This window comes from Muscardinus avellanarius (assembly GCF_963383645.1).
Source record: "Muscardinus avellanarius genome assembly, chromosome: 21".
Lineage (NCBI taxonomy): Eukaryota > Metazoa > Chordata > Mammalia > Rodentia > Gliridae > Muscardinus > Muscardinus avellanarius.
In genome coordinates this window covers 16,202,848-16,214,637 of record NC_137807.1, presented here as the reverse complement: position 1 = coordinate 16,214,637, position 11,790 = coordinate 16,202,848, and the positions used below count along the sequence as shown (strand labels likewise).

Sequence of the window (11,790 nt, the reverse complement as noted above, 5' to 3'; positions counted from 1 at the left end):
GAGGAATCAGGCTAAGAGTGAATGGTATTATAGGGAAGGAAGATTAGAATTTGAAAGTACCAGGAAGAGACCAACCTCAATCCATAAAGCCAGGTTGTGTTGAAAGGTGACTTGAGTTTCTGGAAGTATAGGCAGGTTGGGCTGTTCCAAGTTCCTAAGTCAACACCCCCAATCAATACTTGGGAACCACAGGCTATTTTTTTGCCCTTGTAGTCAAAATTCAACCACTTGCCCTTGAACTGGAGATTGGCCTCCTTCCCTCCACCGTGGCGTCAACTTTTATGGCCCTAATTGAATCTAGAACTCAGATTGTCATGTCACATCAGTAGGACTGAAAAACCTTCATTCAAGAAAGGGGATTCAAGACCATATGATATTCCGGTAGAATCCTTTTCTTCCGGTGTGTATGTGTGTATAGTTAAAAAAAACAGCTGAAGGATGAGAAGTGCTACACAAGGAGTTAACACAGGCGGACTTGAGGGACGTTCTGTGGACAAGTTAATGAGCTGAGTCAGCTGAACTAGATCAACAGCGTGACCCAGTAGGTATGATTTGGGAGAAACTACTATATACATGGATCTCCAGTAAGAAAATGGTTTTAATTTAGGTGAATCTTGAAAATGGTACAATATTGATAACCTAGTATAGTATTAGCTACAAGCTGTAGTTATAGTGTCAGCTCAGCTGGAGCTGACACAATTGGGTCTTTATTTTTTTTGCAGTACTGGGGATGGAACCCAGGAGCATTTTTTATTCTTTATTTTTAAAAAGGGTCTCACTGAGTTGCAAAGTGCCTAAGTAGCTGAGGCAGTCTGCGAGCTGCGATCCTCCTGTCTCAGCCTCCCATATGCTGGGATTACAAGTGTGCGCCACCATACCGGCTTGAATTCTTTATTTTTAAGCTGCTTTAGGAAGCAGCAGCTTATAAAAAGATAGACTCAAGCCATGCATGGTGGCGCACGCTTGTAATCCCAGCTGGGAGGCTAAACAAGAGGATCAAACTTCACAGCCAGCCTCGGCTACTTAGTGAGGCCTCTGCAAGTCAGTGAGACTCTGTTTTAAAATAAAGTCTGGGGATATATCTTGAAGGTAGAATGCCCCTGGGTTCCATCCCCAGTACTGGAGAGGAAAAAAAAAAAAAAAAAAAGGCTGGGTTTGGTGGCACACACTTGCTTGTAATCCCAGCATGCGGGAGGCAGAGATCAGAGGATCATAGTTCACAGACAGCCTCAGCTACTTAGCGAGGCCTTTAGAAACTCAGTGAGATCCTGTTTCAAAAAATATATAAGACAGCCAGGTGTGGTGGCACACTTGGGAGGCTGAGACAGGAGGATCAAAGCCAGCCTCAGCTACTTAGTGAGGCTTTCAGCAACGTAGTGAGAGCCTGTTTCCAAATAAAATATAAAAATATTTTATATTATATGGGAGTATAGCCCGGAGCTAGAAAGCCTCTGGGTTCCACTCCCAGTACCACCAAAAATTAAAAAAAAAAAAATTATATACATATATATTTAAGACTAAGCCAGACGTGGTGGCGCCCACTTGTAATCCCAGCACTGGGGAGGCTGAGACTGGAGGATCACGGTTCATGGACAGCCTCAGCTACTTAGTGAGGCCGCCTGCAATTTAGGGCAAGGAGTGTAACTCGGAGGTAGAATGACCCCGGGTCCCGCCCCCAGTACTGCAAAAAACAAACAAAACAAAAACACAAAAACTCTATTCCATTCATTTGTGTGTGTTGTGTGTGTGAGTTGCAAAGGGCCTCAGAGTAGCTGAGGCTGCCCGTGAACTGTGATCCTCCTTTCTCAGCTGCCTAAATGCTGGGATTACAAGCATGCGCCACCACACCTGGCTATATTTTATTTGGAAACAGGGTCTTTAGTTGCTGAGGCTGGCTTCAAACTTATGTGATCCTCCTGTCTCAGCCTCCCAGAGTACTGGGATTACCAGCAGGTGCCACCATGCCTGGCTCAATTCCATTAATTTGAAGAAAAATTAGAACACGTTATTTCCCTCAAGGAACCTCTTGGCTCAGCTGTTAGAAACCAGGGAGGGAGTGACTCAGTGATGCCATCCACTTCATTCACACACTTAGCATATGCAACTTTAATCAACAAAAGAAAAAAGTCCCAAGTGTACAAGTGAAAAAAAGTAAAATGTAGACACAGGCTTAACTAATAACTACTTTTATGTACAGCTGTATAAGTTCAAAAAGGCTATCCTATATGTATGTACAAAAGTTGTTTATAGACAGGTCTGTACATAAGGGCCTATACATTTATTTTCTCAGAACCCTTAGGTGCCATCTCTTGGTGAAGACACCAACACTTCATTCACATATTTTACAAAAAAAGAAAAAGAGACTGTTTCGAGGATTGACAACACCGTGCATCCCGTATGGAGACCAGGTAGGCTCCACTCAATTGGTTAAGATCCTTCCATCGTAACGCAGACCACGCCAGGCACATGAGTCCCCTGAACAGCTTCACCCAGAGTGCACAATGTGAAGACCCATTAACCAATCAGAGACGAGGAAGCAGAGTCCTGAGCAGGGCGCCACCGCGGGTCCAGGCGCCGTGAGCCTGCCTTCGCACTCACTGTCGGTATTCCAATTCATCCACACTGATGACTTTGGCAGGCATGGAGGGCAGGGGCTGCTGTAGCACATCTGAGCCGAACCACTTGGCCAGGCCCACGGGGGAGCTGCTCCTCTGGCTGGGGCGATGCTCCAGCTGGGAGTGCAAGTGGGGCAGGCCTGAGCGGCTGGGCACATTCTGCGGGGTCGTCTGGACGCTGACAGCTGCTGCCTGGGTACCAGAGCCTGAAGGGTGCAGGACTGTGGAGATGAGAAGGGTGGTTCCGAGCATGAGGTGGAAAACGGTTCCCCATTAGCCCCAATTCACCAAAACCCTATCTGTAAAACTCCCAAGTCTTTACCAGAAGATTCTAGGGCTTTTTTTGTGTGTGTGGTACTGGAGGTGGAACCCAGAGGCTTTCTACCTCTGGGCTATACTCCCAGACCTATTTTATACTTTATTTGGAAACAGGGTCTCACTAAGTTGCTGAGAGCCTCACTAAGTTGCTGAGGCTGGCTTCTAACCCATGCGATCCTCCTGTCTCAGCCTCCCAAGCGCGGGGATTACAAGCATGCCCACCACGCCCGGCTCTAGGGCTTCTTTTGAAAACACCTTAGCAGAATGCTATTCAGAAGCCATCAACATTAACCCCCCATAATGTGGCCACTCCCCAAAGCAAACAGCCACACCCCAGAAACACTGACACTGGTCTGAGAGCATCTGCCCTGGGCAGGCCCCGTGCTGATGCTCTGCAGGAAGACTCAGCATCCTGTCCTACGAGCTGGTGGACAAGGCAAGTTAGTCCACCCTAGCTTTCTGCTACCTTTCAGAACAATAATCCCAAAGCTCAAAGAAGTTGGTTTACGTCATCTTGTTCTCTAGTCTTGCTAGGAAAAGTTACGGAACAAGTGTCAGTTTTGCTTCACCCCTAAAATCTTCACGCCTCCTCAGCCCATCCACAGCTCGCAGGCCGTCCCAGAGCCTACCTGAGCGCTGGAGCTGCTGCTGCATCACGGCCAGATGCAGAGGGGTCCCAGGACGAGGGTTCAGGAGAGGGTGACTAGCAGCAGGTAAAGGGTAAAAGGGCTGACCCAGGATGGGGCCAGACAGTCCCTGTAAGTGAGACAGGTCCACCCCAGGAGGAAGTACACCTGTTGGGCATAAAGAAAAAACTGCTGAAAAGTCAGTCAATGTGCCTGAAAATTTTCAGCTTTGTAACAATTTTGCAGATCTGGGAGTTTACTAAGAATGAAGAATGCAGTAGCCGGGCATGGTGGCGCACGCTTGTAATCCCAGCATTCAGGAGGCTGAGACCGAAGGATCGTGGTTCACGGACAGCTTCAGCTACTTAGTAAGGCCCTCCGCAATTTAGACCCTGTTTCAAAATAAAGAATAAGAAGCTGGAGCCGGGCGTGGTAGCTAGCACACGCTTGTAATCCCTGCACTTGGGAGGTTGAGACAGGAGGATCTCACAGGTTCGAAACCAGCCTCAGCAGCTGGGCGTGGTGGCCCACGCTTGTCATCCCAGCATTTGGGAGGCTGAGACCTGAGGATCGCGGTTCGCGGACAGCCTCAGCTACTTAGCGAGGCCCTCTACAAGTCAGTGAGACCCGGTTTCAAAATAAAGAATAAAAAATAGGGTAGGAGGTGTAGCTCAGAGGTTGAAATGCCCCTGGGTTCCACCCCGAGACCCGAGAAAAAAAAAAAAAAAAAAAAAAAAAAAGAAACCAGCCTCAGCTTAGTGAGGCTCTCAGCAACTTAGACCCTGTTTCAAAATAAATATAAAATAGGTCGGGGGTGTAGCCCAGAGGTAGAGGCCCCTGGGTCCATCCCCAGGACCCCCCCCACACTAATAATAATAAATAAAAAAGACTAAAAACTACGGCTGAGGGTGTGGTTTGGAGGTAGAATGTGCCTGGATTCTATCCCCAGTACCGCCAAACAAACAAAAAAGAGTGCAGCTGGGTGGGCATTGTAGGACATGCCCGTAATTCCAGCACTTGGGAGGCTAACACAGGAGGATCCCAGGTTCCAGGCCAGCCTCAGCAGCTTGGAGAGGCCCTCAGCCCTCAGCAAGCAGCCTAATAAAAAAGATACAGGGTAGCTCAGAGGAAGAACTCCCCTGAGCTCAGTCCCCAGGCATTCTACCTCTAGTTAAACTCCCAGCCCTATTTCATTATTTTATTTTGAAACAGGTCTCACTAAGTTGTGGAGGGCCTCACTAATTTGCTGGGGCTGACCTGAACCTGTGGTCCTCCTGCCTCAGCCTCCCAAGTACTGGGATTCCAAGTGTACCCCCACACCTAGATGAATGAAGGTGTGTGTGCGCGCGCGGTACTAGGGATGAAACCCAGGGGCATTCTACCTCCAAACACCATCTCCAACCCTAATTTTTTTTTTTTTTTTTTTTTTTTGGTGGTACTGGGGGTGGAACCCAGGGGCTTTCTACCTCTGGGATATACTCCCAGACCTATTTTTTTTTTTTTGGAAACAGGGTCTCACTAAGTAGCTGAGAGCCTCACTAAGTAGCTGAGGCTGGCTTTGAACCTGTATGATCCTCCTGTCTCAGCCTCCCAAGTGCGGGGATTACAAGCTTGTGCCACCATGCCCAGCTCCTAATTTTTTTTTATTTTGAAAAACTCAATAAGTTGCAGAGGGTCTCAAGAAGTAACTGAGGCTGGCCAGAAACCTTGATCCTCCTGCCTCAGCCTCCCAAGTACTGGGATTCCAAGTGTGCACCACACCCAGTTGAAGAATTCTTTTTTTTTTTTTTCCTGGTACTGGTGATAGAACCCAGGGGCACTCTACCTCTGAGCTATACCCCCCAGACTTTTTTTTTTTTTTTTTTTTTTGGTGGTACTGGGGTTCCTGAAAACCCTTTTACCTCTGAGCTACACTCCCAGACCTATTTTGTACTTTTCTAAATTTGGAAACAGGGTCTCTTAAGCCAGTGAGGCTGGTTTCGAACCTGCACGATCCTCCTGTCTCTGCCTCCCAAGCCCAGGGATTACAAGCGTGCGCCACCACGCCCAGTGGGACCTAATCTTCTAATGGACTAAGGGATGGATTAGATTATTCCCCTTGCCCATCAATTTAATGGAAGGATCTAGTAACATTTTTGTAGAAATGAAAACCTGGAAATACATTTAACAGCACCAGCAACTGCTGTCACACTATACACAAGGCAGGTCAGAAACTCACCAGCCTGAGCTGGGCATGGTGGTGCACGCCTGCAATCCCAGTACTTGGGAGGCTGAGATAAGAGGGTCCCAGGCTTGAGAACAGCTTCAGCAAGTAGTGAGACTCATCAACCTAGCAAGACCCTGTTTCAAAATTAAAATATAATAGGGCTGGGGGTGTAGCTTGGAGGTAGAATGCCCCTGGGTTCTATTCTCAGTACAAAAAAAAACACAAAAAAAACAACAACCCACTCACCAGCCTGGAGCAAACTTGGAAGATGCTGTGGATGGACTCCCTGGGCCAGCATCCTCTGGACCAGCCCTGGGTGCAGCTGATGGGCCGGCCTCACAATAGGAACGTGAGGAACAAGGGGGACCTGGTGGACAGGGCGGAGGAAGGGTGTTCCGGGGACCGGGGACGCCAGCGTGGATGTTCTGCCAGCTGCTTTAGGTCGGTAGTCTTGTTCTTTGGTGTAACGGTTGCTCTGGGACAATGGGGTGGAACATGAAGACCGCTGTAAAGTTGACAATTTGGGATTTGTTGTAGAAGAGTCCCGATCAGCATTAGGTATGGAGTTAGATGACAACATGTTCTCTGTAAGGATTCAGACAAAATATTTTGGTATTGACAAAGCTTTCCCAACTATATGGTCTCCCCAAAGGTTCATTAAATCTCAATTCTTATTCCATCTCATTAAATTTAGAGGACTAGTCGGGCGTGGTGGTGCACACTTGTAATCCCAGCATTCGGGAGGATGAGACCGAAGGATCGTGGTTCGCGGACAGCCTCAGCTACTTAGTGAGGGAGGGGGTGTGGTTCAGAGGTCAAATGCCCCTGGGTTCCACCCCTAGACCCGCAAAAAAAAAAAATTTTTTTTTTTAGAGGACTATATGGTAAATTGTGAGTCATGATTGTAGTAGTCAGGGATAGAGCTAAGATTAGACTAAAAAAAAATTTTTTTTTATTGCAGTACTAGGGATGGAACCCAGGGGCGGTCTACCTCCAAGATGCCCTCTTAGCCCTATTTTTTTTTTTTTTTTTTTTTTTGAAACAGGGTCTCACTGAGTTGCAAAGGGCTTAAGTAGCCGAGGCTGTCTGGAAACCTAGATCCTCCCATCTCAGCCTCCTGAATGCTGGCATTATAAGCATGTGACACAACCTGGCTCAGCCCCATTTTTTTATTCTTTATTTTGAAACAAAGTCTCACTGAGTTAGAAAAGGCCTAAGTAGTTGAGGCTGGCCACAAACCCAATCCTCCCATCTCAGCCTCCCAAATGCTGAATTACAAGTGTGCGCTGCATGCCCAGCTAGACTTGAATTTTATATTCTTCCCTGGAATAAATGCCTCCCCCCAGCTTTGTGCTTGCCAGTCAGGTGTCTAACACCGAGCTACGTTCCTGACTATGAAGAAAAACAGTTTTTTTGTTGTTGATAGTAATGGGAATTAAACCCAGGAGTGTTCTTACTACTGAGCCATAACTCCAGTTCTTTATTTTTATTTAAAAAAATTTTTTTACGGTATCAGGGATGGAACCCAGGAGCATTGTACCTCCGAGCTACACCCCCAGCCCTAGTTTTTAGTCTTCATTTTATTTTTTAAACAGGGTCTCACTGAGTTGCAGAGGGCCTCGGTAAGTAGCTGAGGCTGTCTGCAAATCGTGATCCCCCGGTTTCCTCCTCCCAAGTGCTGGGATTACAAGCGTGCGCCACCGCACCCAGCAGCTTTATTTTTATTTTGAAATAGGTTCTTGGTAAATTAGTGTGCACTGGCCTCCAACCTGCGATCCTCCCGTCTTGCCTACATCTCAAGCCAGGTGTGGCAGGGTATGCCTGTAATTGGGAGGCTGAAATAAGAGGATCTCAGGTTTGAGGCTAACCTCAGCCATACAGCCAGGCTTCAGTGAGGGGTTCAATCCTCAGCAACACACACAGAGAGCCTACATCTGCCCAAGTGCAGCGGGCCATTCCTATAATCCTAGGCACTCAAGGGGTTGAGGCAAGAGGACTGAAAGTTGGAGGCCAACCATATCCATTTAATGAGACTGCTTCAAAATAAAAGTCTGGGAATGTAGTTCAGTGCTAGAGCACCCCTGGGTTCAACCCCTAGTATGGGGAGTGAGAGGAAGTCCACTCTCTAATATTCCTTGGCCTGGTGGCCTAACGTAATTGGGTATCCTGTTTTACAGTGGTGGACTTATATAGGAGTTAGTCTCGTCCTCATCAGCTTTTTGGAATAAACATGCTTTTCAGCCTAAGAAGAAAATAAAGCAAAGCACGTATAAAATAGAATCCATAACACAAAACAGCAATTAAAGTCTGGTTAAAGAATCTGTACTTTTAAGCCGGGCGTGGTGGTGCAGGCTTGTAATCCCTGCACTTGGGAGGCTGAGACAGGAGGATTGCACAAGTTCGAAGCCAGCCTCAGCTACTTAGTGAGGCTCTCGGCAACTTAGACCCTGTTTCAAAATAAAGTATAATATAGGTCTGGGAGTATAACCCGGAGGTAGAAAGCCCCTGGGTTCCACCCCCAGTACCACACACACACAAAAAGAATCTGTACTCTAATAGGACCAACAGGATTTCAATTTGTTCTCCTCCCACAAGCCTTCACAGAGGGGAAAAAAACACCTCAGAGCCAGGCATGGTGGCGCACACTTGTAATCCCAGCGCTTGGGAGGCTGAGACAGGAGGATCGCAGGTTCAAGGACAACTTCAGAAGTTAGTTAGACTCATCAACCCAGTGAGGCCCTGTTTCAAAATAAAAATAAAGAAATAGTACCACACACACACACACACACTCAAAACCCCATCTGTGTCACCATGTCCTTCGCAATCCCCACTAAACAACTCACTCTCCCCTCACACACTTCCTGTATACTTTTTTTGTGTGGGTCTGGGGATGGAACCCAGGGGCATTTGACCTCTGAGCTACACCCTCTGCCCTATTTTTTACTCTATTATTTATTATTTATTTATTTATTTATTTATTTATTTATTTATTTATTTATTTATTTATTTGTGGTACTGCAGTTCATGGAAGCCCTTCTACCTCCGGGCTACACTCCCAGACCTATTTTTTATTCTTTATTTTGAAACGGTCTCACTGAGTTGCAAAGGGCCTCACTAAGTAGCTGAGGCTGTCTGAGAACCGCGGTCCTCCGGTCTCACCCTCCCGAATGCTGGGATGACTAAGTGTGCACCTCCACACCCGGCTAAAGCTCATTCTTTTAACCTTGCGCTCGCAGCACTCAGGTTAATCAGAATGCAGAGCATCAGGAGACTGAGCAGTGCATCTGTGTCATGGAGCAGGGCCCAGGGCAGCAGGGCGGGCTGGTCAGCAGCGGGGCCACGTTTCGCGGCAGCTCAGCTGCACGTACCTTCACTGGCCTTCTGAGCATCCTCCTTCCTGTCACCAGGAGCTGCTTTTCCAGAAGCTGGCTCCTCTCTGCTTTTCTCCTTGCTCTCGTACATCTTCCGGATCACTGAGGTAGGGGTGAAGGAAGGAGAGAGCTGCAGAAAGAAGCGACTGGCATCAGCACTTAGGCGCCTTCCCTGCTACCCGCCAGGCTACTGCTCATTCACTTCCCCACCTGCGACCAGGCTGGGAGGAGGCGCGCGCCAGCTCCCCGAGCAGAGCTCACCTTTCATGTGCAAAAGGGTGTTTCAGAGAGAACCGCAGAACCTAAAGGACTCCATGCTCCTGATGTTTCTCTTAATTTTCTTAATTTGGTTATTGGAAAATTCCTAAATATTACCATTTTTGGTACTGGGGGTTGGACATGGAGGCACTGGGGCATTTCCCCTCTGAACCCCAAGCTCTCTCCCCCCTTTTTATTAAGAATTGGGGATGGAACCCAGGGGCATTCCACCTCCAAGCTATACCCCCTGCCCTTTTTTTTTTTTTTTTGGTGGTACTGGAGATGGAACCCTGGGTCACTGTACCTCCAAGCTACACTCCCAGTCCTATTTTATATTTTTTATTTGGGAACAGGGTCTCTTTAAGCCAACACGGCTGGCTTCGAACCTGCGCGATCCTCCTGTCTCCGCCTCCCAAGGGTGGGGATCACAAGCGTGCCCACCACGCCCGGCATCTTTTTTATTTTTTTGAAACAGGGTCTCACTGAGTTGCAGAAGGCCTCACTAAAAATCAGGGACACCTCAGGGCACATACTACCTAACACAGGTATGACCAGTCCTTCTAATCACTCAGGACACTGACCATGCTCGTGATGGAGGCAGCAGGGGCCGGGGAGGAGGAATTCCCTCGGTGCACCGGTGCTGGTGACTTGGTGACGCGCTGTTGCCTGTGAACAAACCAATTATCAGTGTGAACCACCAGTCACCCAAACTGCAGGTCCTAAAGCCAGCCCCGGCACTTAATGTGCACTTCTCTATACTGATGTCTCTACAATCAAAGTCAATCGTACTTCCTGTACTGGTAACACCTGAAGTGGGGTGGAATTGCCACCATGTTTTACGCAACCTCTCAGGGCGTGCAATAAACTGTACAGTGGATAAGTAATTTACTAACCTGAGGAAAACTTTATTTGCAAATCAATACTCAAACCCACACAGGTTGGATTAGTAACGTACCTGTTTCTGAATCCATCTCTGGTTCTGTCCACCTGTGGTTTGCCAAAACCAGGCTGGTAGAAGTTTGTGGCTTGTACTGCAAGGTCCTGGGGCAGGGCCAGCCCCTCCAGAGCGGCCTGCTGCAGCTCCAGATGGCTCATCTGCAGGAGAAAAGTGGCAGCAGGGTGAGCAGGGCAGCCACTGCACTTTCTACACGCAGCTCTCTTCCCCTTTAGGTGTTTTAGCAGCAACCCAGAAACATCAGATATTGCAGACTTGAAGAAATTATGGTACCATTCATTGCAAGTATGTTATTTTTGGTATCGGGTACTGAATTCCGTGACACCCCAGCCCTTTTTTTTTTTTTTGGTGGTACTGGGGTTCCTGGAAACCTGTCTACCTCAGGGCTACACTCCCAGACTTATTTTATACTTTTTTATTTTTGGAAACAGGGTCTCTTAAGCCAGCAAGGCTGGCTTTGAACCTGTGCGATCCTCCTGTCTCCATCTCCCAAGCGCGGGGATTACAAGCGTGCGCCACCACGCTCGGCACACCTGGGTGTGTGTGTGTGTGTGTGTGTTACTTGGAATGTAACCCAGGGGCATCTTCCCTCCAAGCTACATCCCCAGCCCTATTTTTATTCTTGAAACAGGGTCTCACTGAGTTGCAGAGGGCCTAAGAAGCTGAGGCTGTCCGTGAACCGCGATCCTCCTGCCTCAGCCTCCCAAATGCTGGGATTACAAGCGTGCGCCACCATGCCTGGCTCCAGCCCTTTTTAATTTTGAAACAAAGTGTGGCTAAGTTGCTGAGGCTGGCTGTGAATCTGCGATCCTGTCTCTGCCTTCTGAATATTGGGATTGCAGGTGTGTGCTACCAAACCCGGCTCACTGGCCATTTTCTAGCCTGAACTGGAACTACTATACCACAGCAAAATAAACCAAGTAGCTCCACTGCTGCAAAGCCACTTCCAAGCATTGTAGCTATTCACTGCTCCGTCTATGAGGCAACAAAGAAGAGCAAGCGAAGGTGGGTGTGCGCCTCACCTGGACTGTCACAGGGCTCACGGGCTTGTGCATGCTTTGGAATGGATCCCCAAGAAGCTGCTGTGGTCCTGGTGTGAAACCTGTTGGGAGAGTCAGAGAATGGATGAGAGGCAAGCCCGCGTTGGTTGATCCGGGCAGCTCGCCCCTCGCGCTGCTCCTCCCTGGACGCCACCATCTTGTTGAGAAGCACCGGCTCCCTGAGCTGAGAGCAGCACTCTTCCTCTGTCCTTCTCAGTGAGGGACACGGGCCCCAGTTAGAGCTTATGATCCAAATTGCTGTCTACCCACTGTCCCTCTACTCTGTAACCTTTGTCCCTTTCAGAATCAAGGCCTCTCTGAAGGAGAACTTTGCTAGCCAGTTAACTTGGCCATGCTCACGAAGCATCTGATACCAAAGCAAGGCCCATGATGGTGTGCTT

At 48.2% G+C, this 11,790-nt stretch overlaps 1 protein-coding gene across 2 annotated transcripts in view; it reads right to left on the bottom strand.

Moving 5' to 3' along the window:
- Positions 1-2,594: 2,594 nt before the first annotated feature.
- EIF4ENIF1 (eukaryotic translation initiation factor 4E nuclear import factor 1) overlaps positions 2,595-11,790 on the bottom strand; it is a gene marked incomplete at both ends in the record, with an annotated part of 43,997 nt that continues 34,801 nt past the window's right edge. For both annotated transcript variants that reach the window (XM_080717655.1, XM_080717654.1), the window contains 7 exons: positions 2,595-2,836; positions 3,563-3,727; positions 6,012-6,350; positions 9,134-9,266; positions 9,976-10,060; positions 10,350-10,489; positions 11,372-11,451. In XM_080717655.1, coding sequence (XP_080573781.1) covers positions 2,595-2,836; positions 3,563-3,727; positions 6,012-6,350; positions 9,134-9,266; positions 9,976-10,060; positions 10,350-10,489; positions 11,372-11,451 — 1,184 coding nt within the window. The remainder of the gene's footprint in view (positions 2,837-3,562; positions 3,728-6,011; positions 6,351-9,133; positions 9,267-9,975; positions 10,061-10,349; positions 10,490-11,371; positions 11,452-11,790) is intronic.